The 18,609-nt window shown below is 40.0% G+C and overlaps 1 protein-coding gene across 2 annotated transcripts in view; it reads left to right on the forward strand.

Moving 5' to 3' along the window:
• Nucleotides 1–10,128, forward strand: part of LOC136864152 (agrin) — an 83,353-nt gene extending 73,225 nt beyond the window's left edge. For both annotated transcript variants that reach the window (XM_067140799.2, XM_067140800.2), the window contains one exon: nucleotides 9,714–10,128. In XM_067140799.2, the coding sequence (XP_066996900.2) occupies nucleotides 9,714–9,751 (38 nt within the window). In that variant the 3' untranslated portion in view covers nucleotides 9,752–10,128. The remainder of the gene's footprint in view (nucleotides 1–9,713) is intronic.
• Nucleotides 10,129–18,609: the final 8,481 nt, after the last annotated feature.

An 18,609-nucleotide genomic window follows, 5' to 3' on the forward strand; every position in this document is an offset into this window, starting at 1 on the left:
TAAGTCGAGGCAACGGTAGTGAGAGATTCAGATGATATCAATCAGTTGATAGTACTCAGTTCATAAGCCGTTGATATCGTGCAGATCATATGTAACAGTCAGATGTATCAAATGGAAGAAGTGGTCTTAGTGTGATGGTCAGAGCTAAGAGTTGTGTTTGAAGAAGTAATAATCGAGGAGGTCTACAAGTGGTGGTTGTATCCGAGCAGAGACGGGTACTATGCTGATAAAGAAACATCATCTTCTTGTGAGGATGGACTTCACAAGGTGCTTCAAGAATATTTTACAATTTCTTATAATATATTGAGTGGACGTAATTACATTGGAGCTCCCTACACGCGTACATGGTATGTAGGCCAACTCCTTGTTATATAAGAAGATTACAACAGACGGCTCCCGACTTCAGCTCACAGGTTTTCCCAAGAATTTCAAGTTCAACAGCGGTGTATGCAGACAACAGGTAATTAAAGCATCAGACATGTTATGCATTCATAACAGGAAGAAGAGTGTAATCAGCGGCGATATCACATCTCACTTCAAGTTCATGCCAATAGCTTTTTTTTGTTTAGATTAAATTTTCCTTTTCTTTGTACCGCAAATCTCACGATATATTTCTTTTGTTAAATTAAAAGACGTAAATGATTGTTCATTGTGACGTAAATTTAGTCATAAACTCAGTTTTATTTTTAATTATAATAAGTGATTCCAGTTCCATGCACAATCCTCAATTGTGGAAATGCAACAGTAATTTAATATTGTCCTGATCCATATCCCTGTATATTGCCAGATATGTGAGTTTATCACCTCACGCCTTGAGATAATTGATATAAGAGGTATGCTCTACCGAATTTTGTTGTTTTTCTTAAAAAAGCAACTGGCGCTCAAACAAAATAATGTTATTTATATTATGTGGAAGATATGAAGGTATAAAAGAAGTGGTCGGAGTAGCCACAATACTACATGCTTGTATATACATAATGGCAGTACTAATTAATACCCTATACACAGTTATTTACATATGACTTTTGTCAATATTGAATGTGCTGCCATCTCATTGTAAGATGTCAAAACTTATTTTGTTTACAAATTTAGAGAAATCCTTTAGATGTTTGTCCATGAGTTAATATTTCTCCACTGGCCAGCGGCCCGCTGTATTTATAACATGTCTACAAAGTTAACCTCTCTCAGAGTTGAGTAACTTACACTTCCAAAGGATGTGGTCAACGGTCTGATGATTTATTTAAAAAAAAAAACAACAACATATGTATATACCAGTATGTATATTCTCATTTTGAACCAGGGGCGGCTTTTCAGGTGAAGTAGGTGAAGTGCCACTTCACCACTTATTTTTACCATAATGAATTACTTAAATTTATTTTTCTTATGACATTTGTTGGTTTTGTGGAAAAAAATGTTTTATTGTACGGCGTTTGGAGCACCTCATCACCTGATGAGAACCAGGGGAACTCACGAAAGCGCCGGCTGTCGGCCACAGTACGGCGCGTGACACTGAGTGAAGACGAGAGATTCCGCAGCTACCTCTACCTCCCAAGTGCTCCCTCCTAGCGCTTGGCCTTGGCGGTTGCCATGACAACCATGACGTCACCCGCGAACTTTCCACATAGCGGAATGTGCTAGTGAAGTTGTCGGAAGAGTGGAATGTTTCATCTTCCCTGCGTCATCCTGTGTGAAGTACGAGTACTTACGCATTGTGGTTCATTTGTAGTGTTGTGCTGTTTTATTTAAATATGTATCATATTTATGACATAGTGTGCATTTTATTATAAACACGATTTTCGCGTTGGAGAAACGGAGATCAGAATGAAGTTCTACGTTTTGATCGCCCTACTGAATCACTGCAAATTTGTGCTACAAAAGAAGTGAAACATTCCAGTAAATCTTACAATCTTAGTTTCAAACGATCATGGTTTAAGGAATTTCCATGGTTGTGCTCCTCTCCAGCTCTACAGAAGTTGTTTTGTTGGGCCTGCTTGCCTTTTATCAATAAAAATAACGTTTGGAATAAAGAAGGATTTTCAGCCCTTTTGAACATAACACGTTCTTTACATAAGCACTCAGACTCTGCAGAACATATAATATGGCAGCTAGATTTAAAGACATTGGAAACAAACCAAAATACGATCTCTGATGTCCTGAAGGAAAGTGCCAGACTGTATATTGTAACTGTACAGTTCAATAAAAATGTACATTTAAATAGGCTTTTCCTTCAGTTGGTAATTGATGCAGTGCTCTATTTAAGTAAGCAAGAACTAGCTTTTCGTGGTCATGACGAAACATTAAATTCAATAAATCGTGGTCACGTGCTGGACCCTCCGCCAGTCACAGGTACGAGGTACGAGTACAAAACAACCAAAAACAACACGTAGTTCCTAAATCTTGTCCTCCTCTGTGGTGTAGTGGTTAGTGTGATTAGCTGCCACCCCAGAGGCCTGGGTTTGACTTCTGGCTCTGCCATGAAATTTGAAAAGTGGTACGAGGGCTGGAACGGGGTCCACTCAGCCTCGGGGGATCAACTGAGTAGAGGTGGGCTCGATTCCCACCTCAGCCATCCTGGAAGTGGTTTTCCGTGGTTTCCCATTTCTCCTCCAGGCAAATGCCGGGATGGTACCTAACTTAAGGCCACGGCCGCTTCCTTCCCTCTTCCTTGTCTATCCCTTCCAATCTTCCCATCCCCCACCAAGACCCCTGTTCAGCATAGCAGGTGAGGCCGCCTGGGCGAGGTACTAGTCATCCTCCCCAGATGTATCCCCCGAACCAAAGTCTGAAGCTCCAGGACACTGTCCTTGAGGCGATAGAGGTGGAATCCCTTGCTGAGTCCGAGGGAAAAGCCAACCCTGGAGGGTAAGCAGATTAAGAAAGAAAGAAAGAAAGAAAGAAAGAAAGAAAGAAAGAAAGAAGTTCCTAAATCTGTCGCTTGAAACCGAATGGGTAATAGCTCTTCACCATACTTTACAGCCACAAGCCACCACTGTTTTGAACCTAAAGAAATATACACTAAATTTCCCATGGCCTGTTGTCATAGCTGTCATATTGAACCCTTGAACTTACCATTCCATCGTTGGTCGGCCACGGCTGCTACAGTAGAACAATCTAGAACTCTTAAATCATGGGTCGTTGCGGGAATAAATTCGGTCACGATCTTAATCAAACGATGGGGTTCAGAAGAGAGCCTAACTACTTGAAATGAGGAGCAAAATGTGCTTACTAACTTTTATTAAATTGAAAATAGCACGATAACATTATTAATTTAATATGCATTCTTGAATTAAAAAAATGATAAATTATTGATTTTTGAATGTTTCAAACACAGTCACATTACATAACGTTGATTTGTTTCTTACAATATCGAAGAGTTGCTTCGGAGAAGTTAATATATTAGTGGACAGCGAAACTGAAAAATTGAAAAAGGGAAGACCTGAAAACCGGGCACCTATTATTCCAAACGAGAACTGAGAGTTAATCCACACGATCCGTGGAAAATCTGACTTTCAACAAGTAGAACGCCTGATTTTCTCTCAATTAAGGTTATCCACCAGTCGAATACCCTTCACGGATACGGAACACCCGCCGAATGGACCCTTAATCGAACCAAACTGACTATCAGTTGCTTTGAATAGGTTGCGAAAATTATGTGAAAGCATGGTGTTCACTACGAATTAACAGCATCATTTACAATTGAAATAAAATTCCACCATGTATTTGTCCTTCATGACACCCTTAAGTGATAAGGTAATCCCGATGCTAAATGTGCATCACCCCAAAACAGCTGTTCAGAAGGAACCAACAACAACAGGAACCGTGAGGACCTTACGTTATGTCGTTCTAAAGGAACAAAACTGCGAAATGCAGGAAACACTTACTCATCATGCATTTAGAAGAAATGCCAAACACTGAAGTTAATTAAAAAGTGGAAAGTCACTTGAAAAGTATTATTATTGAACCGATTTTCAGGTTAGAAAGGGGTTTGTTATGCTTAATAAAATTACCAGTCCACGCTAAAATTTACTACAACTTTAAGGAATTCTTTCCCTTGAAAAACAATGCTACCCGTACAGATCTATCTATTTACTGTCTGTCCCAACACACTACTTATAAAATGATTACTTACTTACTTCAACTATGAATAAATGAAAGTACGACAAGATTGAAAATAAAATATTGTCACTGGCTGACGAATCGAAACCGCATTCGCAACTCAAGTCTCACATTAATACACTAAGTGTCAATATGCACACTATCGAACGAAACGGACGTCAAAACGAGAAAACAATAAAGTCCGTAAAATAAATTAACATCTCGAAGTCATTAAAGCTTGACACGCACGGAGAATCACAGTAAAAATATTTAATCTATATCGGGCCGATATCCAACATTTGGACAACCCTCACTCGTCGATAGCGGTCCCGTTATCTCAATGGAGAGCTACGCATTGACCCTCTTCATAATCATATCATACTGTAGATGCTACCTTCGTCCAGGCCACTTCAACAAAAAACAAAAGAAACATCTAATCTGAGACTTGAGTGTGTACAGCTGCCATCCCAGACCTATCGTCGGGCTCACTCGAAATCTGTACATCCTAACACTAATCACATGTACATGATACCTTCCAAATTCTATCGTCGGGCGTGAACTAGGACGTCTCATCATCAGTGACACCAAGGATAACATGTGACGTCCTAAATCTATCGTCGGGCGTCAAAGTGGGTCGTACCACGCATCCCTTAACATATCAGGCGAACTAGCAATTTCAAACAACTCCGACATTTAATACTAAATCTGGTCAGACAAATAACGCACGACGGAACCAACGTCTCTTACTATCAAATGAATGCAAGTCGAAAAATACAGTAAGTCTCTACCTCATTACAATACGTGAACTCAAAAATAAATATACGTGACGAGCGATTCTCCACCTCGAACACAATCTCAGCCTGTGCATTGAAGTTTTAGGGAAGCAAATGAAAATTCCCAACACACGTTTACCATTTAGTGGATGCCTACAAAATAATAATCATCACTACCGCATTCGAAACTCACAAATCGCCTATCGTCACTTCCACCTATTTATATCAATGCCATATCCAGTGAACAAATTCAATACAACACCAACCGTGTGTCCAAAGTGCTCTTTTATCCTTGAGGTCGCATCATTTTAATATTCATACAGGCTTTACGTAACAAAATCACTGGACGTTTACTACCAAGATTTTAACCTTTTACTAGAGTCGTTTTCACTTGGGATCTTTCTATAAATTTACGGTGCTTCACACAGTAGTCGTCTCAAATTCGGATTGATTGCGGAAAACAATACAGCCTGCCTCAACACAGCCTGTTTCCTAAATACTTCCTCTGCAAAAATATAGCTTGTCTCAAACTCCTTCTCCTCGCTTTATTCCAGTGGTATCACTTAAAATCCAAGCTTCATTTCATCCATCCCTCTCATCTCCACATACATATAAATTCGTCGCTCTCAATCCCTTTCTCTTATATTTCCAAGACCCTTTTTCATAATTCAATCCGCTGGTGAAAACAACCATTATTAAACACATCTCTTACTTTACTATTATTACGACTTTCAGACCTCGAGAATCCAAGAGCACACGGCGACTTTTCGTATCATTGATATACACGATGTCTCAAAATTTCCTTCCCATTAATAACGGTAACTCTATCAAATTTCACCGAAATTATCTAAATATACCTGCGATCCTTGTAAAAAAAAATATACTGGTAAAATGCACTTTAACATAGAAAAATGTCCTTATCCCGCGGTAGACATTATTATTATTATTATTATTATTATTATTATTATTATTATTATCGACAAACATTTCTGAATTCAACTGATATTTGAAATTTAGATATTCGCCACGACTAATTTACACTTATAACTTTCCAAAAATCCACGCTTTGGACACTATCTCATCGAACATTTAACACCAAAATTTAAACGTCGCATTTAACCGTTCTTGACATGAAATTTACACACTGAAAATTTCACACGCCGACCCGAAATTACAACACCTTTCGCCTGATAATTACGAATATCAACCCGACAATCATCTTGAAAATTTTGTTAGGACAGAACAATTTAAACTAACTACAACATAATATAAATCTAGACAGACCTGCACATGGTACCATTCCCAGCATTCTGGTCACATCGTCACCAGCAGACCTCGTGCTTAGCCGTACATTTTCACAGATAACATTTTCATTTCCAAAATCTCACTCATACAAACACTACCCTTCTCACACACGATATTAAAATTACCACATAAATCAGGCACTTTCTCTGTAATTTGCACCACGACTTCCCTCGTTCTGCAGTCGGCTATGACTGTCTGACTCGTTCCCAGAGTTGTCTCTCTCCGTTACTCCAATAAAACAGGTGTTCAACAGATAAAGGGAGCAGAACTACTCTGAAAATCTTCCCCAAACCCTCTTCACTTTCAAGCGTACATGAGACGATATAAATAAAACCTGCTGTGTATATTTCAACCAGCCTACACTTTCCTAGTTCGTCGGCTAACGTTCAGAACTTTTCCAATCACTTTCTCTTCTTACCCGAGTATGTGGACCTTAGCCACGGACATGTATTTAATTATTTGTCGATCAATCTGGCGCGAATTTCCAATGACGACGGGCACAAGCTCCCGCGGCTTCAAGTTCCAGATCGACACTGAAAAATCTACGGTGGGGGGTTTCTTTTATAATCTCAGAAGGGACGCTATCCCCACTATGAGGCTTGATTGTGTAATCTGCCAATTTTGCGTCTAATAGACCGATTTTGATGAGACTTGTCCCAGAACTCCGGACAGGCTTGGGATTAATTTAGATGTTAGTCTTATAATTTTACTACACTCACAACAGGGGAAATAAATTATTTCTGCCCGTGCGTTTCGCGCGTTTTCTTCATCCCCTGACCTTGGCACGTGTAACTGGTTCGCTGATCTGACGCTAACATGTACTTTGGCTTAACTGCATTTATGTTTTTCCCTGGGGGCTCTGTCTTCACGTAGGGTGTACGAATAATTTAACTTATTTATTTCTTTATTTGCTGTATTGCCAAAATCCCTCGTTATGTAGAATTCCATGAATTTAAAGAATTGTCGGGCACTCGAGTTCCACCGAGGTGTCCCGGTATTTCACGAGCTTGCCGTGAGATCCTTCCCACGCGACATCGGGGCTCTTAGGAGCGCAACATGGCTGCCCTCAAACATAAAAGTAGTTTCTTGATACAAATAAATATTGAGAAAAAAAAAATAATTTTCTCTCCGTAGAATTATGGGTTCAATATTATGACTTAGTTTAATTTTCAGTCTACCAGGCAAGTTGGCCATGCGGTTAGGGGCGCGCAGCTGTGAGCTTGCACCCGGGAGGTAGTGGGCTCGAGCCCCACTGTCGGCAGCCCTGAAGATGGTTTTCCATGGTTTCCTATTTTCACACCATGCTGTGCCTTAATTAAGGCCATGGCTTCTTCCTTCCCACTCCAAGGCCTTTTTATCCGATTGTCGCCATAAAACCTGTGTCAGTGCGACGTAAAACAAATTGTAAAAAAAATTCAGTCTACTCCGCACATTAGGAAAGGATGATTTTGTTATGCTTCCATTTATAGTATTTTCCCACTCGCTCTTCCACAGTTGAATGGTTTCCTCCCTCAGGAGTTGTGTGTGTGTGTGTGTGTGTGTGTGTGTGTGTAATATAGAGAAACAGAATGTGTTCAGGATCACAAGTATTGTAAAATCAGTTCGACGTACCAGGCTTCATATGAAAACTTTACATGCAATGATGATTGTAAGAATTCTTCTGAAATACTTCAAACAAACTTGTCATCCCTATTAACTTCTGCAGAAGTGTGAAAAGAAATAGATGTGCAATACATTCATTAACTATCAGCATCAAACTATACAGCAGCTCCTGGTAAGCCTGCAGTAATAAATTGGGAAGAAGGCAAGGGTAGTGAGTTAAATTCTGATGATGTTTGAGTAACTCCTAGCCTACTAAATTTCTTATTTTCTCTTTGCATTCTGCCTTTGCTTCATGTCATTTTAGTGTAACTAGTCAGTTTTCAGCTTTAATTTAGCAACAAGTCTTAGCCAGGATTTGACAAAAACAATTAAGTCTTAAAAGGTATGGTATGGAAGTTTGCAAACCTGTTCAAGAAAGCCAACAATATAACTGAGAAAGCTGTTGTACTGACACTCCATTATCTGAAAGCTATCTGGCTGGAGAGCCGTCTTCTTGACAGATTGAAGGTTCTTAATTGGCATAAACATAGACATAGACCTCTAACTCTACTGTCAGATTTTTTTACTATGGACACTTGAGTTTAGGAAATACTTACAGATGTTTTGATAGGCCTATTGAAAAATGAATTATACCAATATTTTCTTTGTTTAATTGTGCATTAGGTAATATAAGACAAAATATTCTGGATTTTCTTTATTTTTATTTGTGGTTGTAGTAAATATTGTAAATATTTCTTATACAGCCAGTCCCTGTTGTGAATGGTGTGAAAATGTTACATATAGAGTCCGTTGTCAGTTGGTACATACATTCCAGTGGACTTGACAGAATAATATGTAATAGCTACTTCTGGTGCAGCAAGGAAAGCAATGGGAAACTACCTCACTCCTCCTTTCCCTTGTATGCCTCTTCAGTGACGCCTGGACCATCTATAACAGCTGATGGCAGAACTGATGAGGATCAAACTAGCCTTTGGGCTGAATACTCAAGACAAAAAACACACACACACACACACACACACACACACACACACACACACACACACACACACACACACACACACACACACACACACACACACACACACACACACACACACACACACACACACACACACACACACACACACACACACACACACACACACACACACACACACACACACACACACACACACACACATGGAAAAATAATGCAACACTTCCATCATTTGTAAGGCAAGTGTATCCTAAAATCTCCTGTGGTATAAGCATTTTCTTACCACTTCTAATTCTCGGCATCTTTGCTTGATTTCTTGACTGATGTTGTGAGTTTGCCTTTGCAGGTAACACAAGGCAGCAGCCTAATTGACTATGATGCATATTCAACTGATGTTTTTCCCTTGTTTGTTGGATAATGGAAGGGGGAGGGTGAGAGGCACTCTAAGAGGAAGGAACTGTGGTATATCTTAATCTCAGCTTGTGAGAGTGACTCTTCTAGGAACTCCACAAATACCTCTGGCCTTCTATTCCTTCGCAAACTTGTAGAACTGGCAGAAGTTGGCTTGCTTAATGTTTGTCAGAAATAAAAAAATGCAAGTAAAACAGAATATACACGTAAGTCCTAAAAATTTGGTACCTCTCAAATATGCTCAAATATGCACCATAAAACGTTTGCCCTGTACCTTTACTTCCATGAGATTCACCGAACCGGAACAATTGGTTGAAATATACCGGCTCAGTAAAGACACATTTGCATACAATTCTCAGGTCTAGTGATCAGTTTTCAAGTCTCCAAGTATTACTCCACTTATGCTCTGAATTTATTAAATTTTAGTCATTTAGACTGCAGTATTAAAAGACTTGAAGCAAGATAGTTAGATGGAAGACATCCCCATGTTAACATGAAGTTTTTCTTTTTCTTAATTCATGTTGTATATCAACTTTCTTTCTGTGTTCTAGGTGTTGAGCTGAGCTTCACTGGACAATGCCCTCAGTAAAAATGAAATGAAATGGCGTATGGCTTTTAGTGCCGGGAGTGTCCGAGGACAAGTTTGGTTCGCCAGTTGCAGGTCTTTCGAGTTGACGGCCGTAGGCGACCTGCGCATCATGATGAAGATGACACATACACCCAGCCCCTGTGCCAGCGGAATTAATTCCCAACCCTGCCGGGAATCGAACCCGGGACCCCTGTGACCAAAGGCCAGCACGCTAACCATTTAGCCATGGAGCAGGACAATGCCCTCAGTGATCCAGTCTGAAAAAAAAGAGAATTCTTAAGTCTTCATTTTCATTTTGTTTTAAAACACTTATTGTGGAGATATTATACTTCTGGTTTGTAACTGCAGTTAAAGTAGAATATATATTTATAATTAAACTTGCATTGTTGATTCTTTGCATCTGCCTTCATACCCTAAAAGTAAGTCACTGACCAAAGGAGAATAAATCAGAAAACCATTATTCACTCACAGGCCAGGTGACAACACTATGTTTATCCTACACTTTCTCCAGGTATGTCTCTCTCACACACCTATAGTATGAAGAGTCAATAATGGCAATGATGATGATGATGATGATGATGATGATATCAATATGAAAAGACAATATAAATCACTGAAAATGGTACAGTCGGTTAGTCATTTTCCTTCTGTTCCCAAGATAGTAGGTTCGATCCCATCTGATGTAGGTGAAATTTGAGGCTGTTCAAATGCGACAACACTGTATTATTGGCTCCTGACATACTGATGAAATCCTATGGAATAGAATTCCAACAACCCTGCATCTCTTGAAATCCATAGCATTTGAAGGGATGGTAAACAAATACAATTATTAGTACGTACATTACATCTTCATTATAGACTGTTATGTATTTCAGCATTCAGTCTGTAGACTGCAATTAATTAATAAAGTGCTTCCATAATCCTCCACTTGCAACCAGCTCCATGGCATCATTTAGTTCCACACCTTTTATTCTCAAAAATGTTAAAAACTGAGTCTAACCATTATTGCTGTGGTCTCCTTCTACTTCTTTTACCCTCCATGACAAAGTCCATCATTTTTGTAAGTCCATCATTTTTGTAGGTAACCTATCCTCCTCCAGTCACTTTACGTGTCCTTACCACTGAAGTTGGTTTATATGCACAGCTGCATCCATCAAGTTCATTTCTAATGTAGCCTTTATCCTTCATTCCAAGTCCCTCAACAACATAAACCAAAGACTGGCAAATTCTGACTTGGAAAATACAGTGACCTTAAAGCACTCTACACTTCTTCCCTTATTTCTTTCCTTCTCTATGTTCTGCAAATGTAAGCAAAATAAATGTGTATGAATGTATAAGTTGCCAGCAAACTGTCTTACAAGCAATGCCTGCTTTACACCATTTCTCTCTATAGTTCCTTGTATTCTGAATTGTGCATTGCATATTAGGAGTGTAATCAGCAACAGTAGAATTGTACCTTCTGCTAATATAAACTACTAAGAATTGATCACACAGTATGAAGGGCATTTGGCCTTAAATCTATGGCTGAAACCTGAGCTTGCATGGCTCCAGCAATCCCAGGAATAACTGGGATAAGCTGGAGAAAGTGTACTGAATGGAAAAAATAGTCAGAATCTCATTATTCTTCAAACACTGCTGTCCCATGCTTTGTAGTAGTGTCGCTCGAGACGCTTGAGACTTTCGAGACTGATGTAACGCAGATCTTGAGACTCTTTTGAGAATCTTGGGACCGATTCTCCTGTGCTGTGATCTGTGTGACATCGCAGTAACTATGATAGTATATCTTCGGTTGTTATTGCGTGAAATAACGTTCTCATATGGAAATTCATATGTTGATTAAACTTTGTCAAAAGCCTGGAAGAGTATTTCATGTTCAACTTTGAGCCCCTTAATACCAATAATGGAAGTGAAAACAGAATGTCAGTATCTTAAACAGTTCAAGAGTTATTTGAGGTGGCTATCGTAGTAGAATAACCTCATATAATTTGTTAATAACTGTACCTTGCAGTTGGTGTTGACAGGGTAGCTTCTTGTGAATCAGACCAGGCTGGTGTTCTCTGTGAAGATTCCCCTACAATAATATTATGTGTTTTTAAGTGCCAGATCATCCCAGATCACTCCAAAAGTACTTCCGCTCATGTATTTTACTTTTTTTTTTTAACAAGCAACACAGTGGACTGTGCGATGTGGCATCTCTTCAGAATAATTCCATGTCCACAAATTATATTGCACTTTGAACGTCTCAAAAATTTCACAAACAATTAGACAAAATTACACATTGCACTGTTATATACCAAAGTACCTAATTATGATGCAAATACTCTATAACAAATGGAATTATTTCCTTCGTCACCATAATGTAGGTAAACACAAGTACTGGTCAAATGGATATTGAATGTGGGATTTGGTAAACTACAAGTGTAATGATGTACACCTACAGTAGCCATCAGTTCCTGTACTTAGCTTACTTATTCGTTTACTTACTGCTGTATACAACACCATAATGCGTATCCTTTATAATTATGTTATACTGAGTCATTAATGAACCTCAGTAGAAATGAATGGCCTACTCGCTTGTTGACATGTATTTACGGAATGGAGAAGGCCCGTGATTGTCTGTTCGCATACTGAGCATAAACAACATTCAATCCCGTCTACCTGTAGGCTCATCGCACAATGCTGGGATGACGTTCTCAAGATCTCTCAACATTTCTTGCGAGAAACAGGTGCTTGTGCTTTTCTTGAGAAATCTTGAGAAATCTCAAGGTCCGATCTCAGAATGCCCATCTCTACTTTGTAGTGCCAACAGTAGAAGTTCATAATATTCTTGACAGTCAGTTGACTGATGGTTAGAATAACTGCTTCTGTAGTCATGTATGTTAAACACATACTATTGGCATATTGCTAGGAAACCAAATAGTAAGGTACTTAACCCAGATCATACCGATTAATACAATCTTGAATGAGGCTTTCCTTAGATATTTTCAGGTAGGTACTGTAATTCAGGAATACTAGGTTGTTTTGTATTCAGCATAATCTTTGTGGATAGCATAGCTGTGAACTGAAGGTATTAGAAAGGAACTGATGTTGTTTGGAGATGATGGTAACTACACATCCAAAGAACATGCTGGTGTTATTCAACCCATCAGTGAACACAATATGCACCATACACTGGAATTCATGAAGTATGGTAATTATCGACCAACAAACTTTGTTGACATCAAGGCAGCAAGTACGGACCAGAGAACATAAAGAATGAATGTGCCATTACACCGTTATGTTATGCTGTCAATTGGTATATTAAAAATTGTATGGTGGTCTGTTAAAACCTTTAAGAATATGGGCTTTAGTGCAGGATCTGAGACTTTGCATTCGGCATCTATAAGTCTGGGTTTCATCATTTTATTTTCTGCAGATAGTGTATGTCTAGCTCATAGTCTCACTTCCTGATATGGGATTGTGGATGAGGTGAGATGAAGTTAAATAGCGAATAGTATTTGTCTATTAAATTTCTGATTCATGATATCGGGGAGAGCGAGGTATTACCAAACTCAGAGGTAGGGTATATTTCGTAAATAACAGTTTTTATGACAATGACATGATTGGTGCTGGTGAACAGCATGGGGGTACTTCAATACTACCTGAAACTCAAGTTAGTGTCTAGATGCCATTGTGAGAAGGAGAAAAGTGTTTTCTACTATATAACTTATAACATTGTGCTACAGTTACGTGCAAAGGTAAATATAGATATGTTAAGGTTTTCATTACATGAAGAGTTCGTTTAAAACTTACATTCACTTTCATGCCATTTCAATCCTGTAGAATGCTCTTTAACTGATTATTTCCATAGGTTAGAAAGAAGAAAACATCATGACCTATATTTAGGCAATCTCAAATAAGAGCGAGTAGCTGTGTATTTTGGGTCACATAGCTGCAAGCTTGCATTTGGGAGTTGGTGGGTTCGAGCACCACTGTTGACAGCCCTGATTATGGTTCTCCATGGTTTCCCATTTTAACACCCGGCAAATGCTGGGGCTGTACCTTAATCAAATCCATAATCAATTCTCTGTCTCATCATTGCCGTAAGACCCATCTGTGTCAGTGTGATGTAAAGCAAATTGTTAAAACAAAAGAAGAAAACACTATCAACTTGTTTGTCATTACCCCCAAATCTTTATGCAAGCTTAAGATTGATATAAATAATCTTGCTACTGTGATTAAAAGCATTTAAATACAGGTGACAGGCCTCATTTTTATACTTTTATGTACATGGACTGGACTCGCAAAAACTGCAGTTCTTGGGGAAAGTAATATGAAGCACACTCATGTGAATTTTTGTGAAATATAACTGTTTAAGATGTCAAAAATACATTTTAAAATCTGTCTATAATAGCTCTTAATTAAAACATTCTGTTCACAAAATTGTAATATGTTTTGATACATATGAGGTTAATAATACCAATATAAATGGTCCGTTATTGGACATTATAAATTTTCCAGCTAACTCATTCCTATTTGCCAGCGTTTCGCCCCCGTGTGCCAGGCTGGGCTCATCAGTTGGTACCTAGCACACCTACCAAGACGCTGGCTAGTGCATACCGTGGAGGTCACTGCGTAGGCTAATTGTAGCCACCGGCAGTGCCAATGAACTATGAGAGACTTGGTCTCGTTACCAAAAATTGATGCCTGCTTGGCCATCAGATGATATAGATGTTGATTTCCATAGGGAATATGAAATATATGTTCCGAATGAGTAAATTTATAATACCAATATAAATGGTCCGTTATTGGACATTATAAATTTTCCAGCTAACTCATTCCTGGTTGCCAGCGTTTTGCCCCCGTGTGCCAGGCTGGGCTCATCAGTTGGTACCTAGCACACCTACCAAGACGCTGGCTAGTGCATACCGTGGAGGTCACTGCGTAGGCTAATTATAGCCACCGGCAGTGCCAATGAACTAGAGAGACTTTGTCTCGTTACCAAAAATTGATGCCTGCTTGGCCATCAGATGATATAGATGTTGATTTCCATAGGGAATATGAAATATATGTTCCGAATGAGTAAATTTATAATACCAATATAAATGGTCCCTTATTGGACATTATAAATTTTCCAGCTAACTCATTCCTGGTTGCCAGCGTTTCGCCCCCGTGTGCCAGACTGGGCTCATCAGTTGGTACCTAGCACACCTACCAAGACGCTGGCTAGTGCATACCGTGGAGGTCACTGCGTAGGCTAATTGTAGCCACCGGCAATGCCAATGAACTATGAGAGACTTTGTCTCGTTACCAAAAATTGATGCCTGCTTGGCCATCAGATGATATAGATGTTGATTTCCATAGGGAATATGAAATATATGTTCCGAATGAGTAAATTTATAATACCAATATAAATGGTCCGTTATTGGACATTATAAATTTTCCAGCTAACTCATTCCTGGTTGCCAGCGTTTCGCCCCCGTGTGCCAGGCTGGGCTCATCAGTTGGTACCAAGCACACCTACCAAGACGCTGGCTAGTGCATACCGTGGAGGTCACTGCGTAGGCTAATTGTAGCCACCGGCAGTGCCAATGAACTATGAGAGACTTTGTCTCGTTACCAAAAATTGATGCCTGCTTGGCCATCAGATGATATAGACGTTGATTTCCATAGGGAATATGAAATATATGTGTTCCGAATGAGTAAATTTATAATACCAATATAAATGGTCCGTTATTGGACATTATAAATTTTCCAGCTAACTCATTCCTGGTTGCCAGCGTTTCGCCCCCGTGTGCCAGGCTGGGCTCATCAGTTGGTACCTAGCAGACCTACCAAGACGCTGGCTAGTGCATAGCGTGGAGGTCACTGCGTAGGCTAATTGTAGCCACCGGCAGTGCCAATGAACTATGAGAGACTTTGTCTCGTTACCAAAAATTGATGCCTGCTTGGCCATCAGATGATATAGATGTTGATTTCCATAGGGAATATGAAAAATATGTTCCGAATGAGTAAATTTATAATACCAATATAAATGGTCCGTTATTGGACATTATAAATTTTCCAGCTAACTCATTCCTGGTTGCCAGCGTTTCGCCCCCGTGTGCCAGGCTGGGCTCATCAGTTGGTACCTAGCACACCTACCAAGACGCTGGCTAGTGCATACCGTGGAGGTCACTGCGTAGGCTAATTGTAGCCACCGGTAGTGCCAATGAACTATGAGAGAATTTGTTTCGTTACCAAAAATTGATGCCTGCTTGGCCATCAGATGATATAGATGTTGATTTCCATAGGGAATATGAAATATATGTTCCGAATGAGTAAATTTATAATACCAATATAAATGGTCCGTTATTGGACATTATAAATTTTCCAGCTAACTCATTCCTGGTTGCCAGCGTTTCGCCCCTGTGTGCCAGGCTGGGCTCATCAGTTGGTACCAAGCACACCTACCAAGACGCTGGCTAGTGCATACCGTGGAGGTCACTGCGTAGGCTAATTGTAGACACCGGCAGTGCCAATGAACTATGAGGGACTTTGTCTCGTTACCAAAAATTGATGCCTGCTTGGCCATCAGATGATATAGATGTTGATTTCCATAGGGAATATGAAATATATGTGTTCCGAATGAGTAAATTTATAATACCAATATAAATGGTCCGTTATTGGACATTATAAATTTTCCAGCTAACTCATTCCTGGTTGCCAGCGTTTCGCCCCCGTGTGCCAGGCTGGGCTCATCAGTTGGTACCTAGCACACCTACCAAGACGCTGGCTAGTGCATACCGTGGAGGTCACTGCGTAGGCTAATTGTATGCCACCGGCAGTGCCAATGAACTATGAGAGACTTTGTCTCGTTACCAAAAATTGATGCCTGCTTGGCCATCAGATGATATAGATGTTGATTTCCATAGGGAATATGAAATATATGTTCCGAATGAGTAAATTTATAATACCAATATAAATGGTCCGTTATTGGACATTATAAATTTTCCAGCTAACTCATTCCTGGTTGCCAGCGTTTCGCTCCCGTGTGCCAGGTTGGGCTCATCAGTTGGTACCTAGCACACCTACCAAGACGCTGGCTAGCGCATACCATGGAGGTCACTGCGTAGGCTAATTGTAGCCACCGGCAGTGCCAATGAACTATGAGAGACTTTGTCTCATTACAAAAAATTGATGTCTGCTTGGCCATCAGATGATATAGATGTTGATTTCCATAGGGAATATGAAATATATGTTCCGAATGTGTAAATTTATAATACCAATATACCAGTATATTTCATATTCCCTATGGAAATCAACATCTATATCATATGATGGCCAAGCAGGCATCAATTTTTGGTAACGAGACAAAGTCTCTCATAGTTCATTGGCACTGCCGGTGGCTACAATTAGCCTATGCAGTGACCTCCACGGTATGCACTAGCCAGCGTCTTGTTAGGTGTGCTAGGTACCAACTGATGAGCCCAGCCTGGCACACGGGGGCGAAACGCTGGCAACCAGGAATGAGTTAGCTGGAAAATTTATAATGTCCAATAATGGACCATTTATATTGGTATTATAAATTTACTCATTCGGAACATATGTTTCATATTCCCTATGGAAATCAACATCTATATCATCTGATGGCCAAGCAGGCATCAATTTTTGGTAACGAGACAAAGTCTCTCATAGTTCATTGGCACTGCCGGTGGCTACAATTAGCCTACGCAGTGACCTCCACGGTATGCACTAGCCAGCGTCTTGGTAGTTGTGCTAGGTACCAACTGATCAGCCCAGCCTGGCACACGGGGGCGAAACGCTGGCAACCAGGAATGAGTTAGCTGGAAAATTTATAATGTCCAATAACGGACCATTTATATTGGTATTATAAATTTACTCATTCGGAACATATATTTCATATTCCCTATGGAAATCAACATCTATATCATCTGATGGCCAAGCAGGCATCAATTTTTGGTAACGAGACAAAGTCTTTCATAGTTCATTGGCACTGCCGGTGGCTACAATTAGCCTACGCAGTGACCTCCACAGTATGCACTAGCCAGCGTCTTGGTAGGTGTGCTAGGTACCAACTGATGAGCCCAGCCTGGCACACGGGGGCGATACGCTGGCAACCAGGAATGAGTTAGCTGGAAAATTTATAATGTCCAATAACGGACCATTTATATTGGTATTATAAATTTACTCTTTCGGAACATATATTTCATATTCCCTATGGAAATCAACATCTATATCAACATATGAGGTTGGTTCAAAAAGAAATGAGCCAGATGCTATAAAATCAAAACCACTGAAAGGATCATGATGACATTGCCAGAAGAAGAATGTGTGGTCCCTATAAGAGCATTGAGGTCCCAAACTTGCTGCTAGACGGACATGGGTGCACACGCACGTGATGACAGTGCATGTGTGCTCACGCGTCGACCGTCTACTGCTCTCACTCGTGCTGAGAAGAAATTGAGGCTTCAAAAGAAGAACAAAGGGGTGTAGTGTACCTACTGACAATGGAAGGAGTTCGAGGAATGGAAATTCATAGAAGAATGGCACAAGTATACGAAGATCACTGCATGCCTGTTGCAACAGTCAAGGCATGGCAAAAGCAATTAAGGGAATGATGGATGTTGTTGGCCGAAGATGCACGGTCTGGAACGCCACACCGCATTACCAATGCCATTGTCCAGCAGATAGATGCCCTCATTATACAAGACCGGTGAGTTATGGTAGCAGCCATTGCCGCAGAGGTCTGATTGAGCATTGGAAGTGTTCACACCGTCATTAAGGACAGATTGAAATTTCTCTCAAAGTGTACCCAATGGGTGCCTCAGTCTTCAACTAGCACAGAAAACATGTCATATGCGAATCTCTCTTGAACA

The sequence above is a fragment of the Anabrus simplex genome, chromosome 2, assembly GCF_040414725.1.
Source record: "Anabrus simplex isolate iqAnaSimp1 chromosome 2, ASM4041472v1, whole genome shotgun sequence".
Taxonomy (NCBI): Eukaryota; Metazoa; Arthropoda; class Insecta; order Orthoptera; family Tettigoniidae; genus Anabrus; species Anabrus simplex.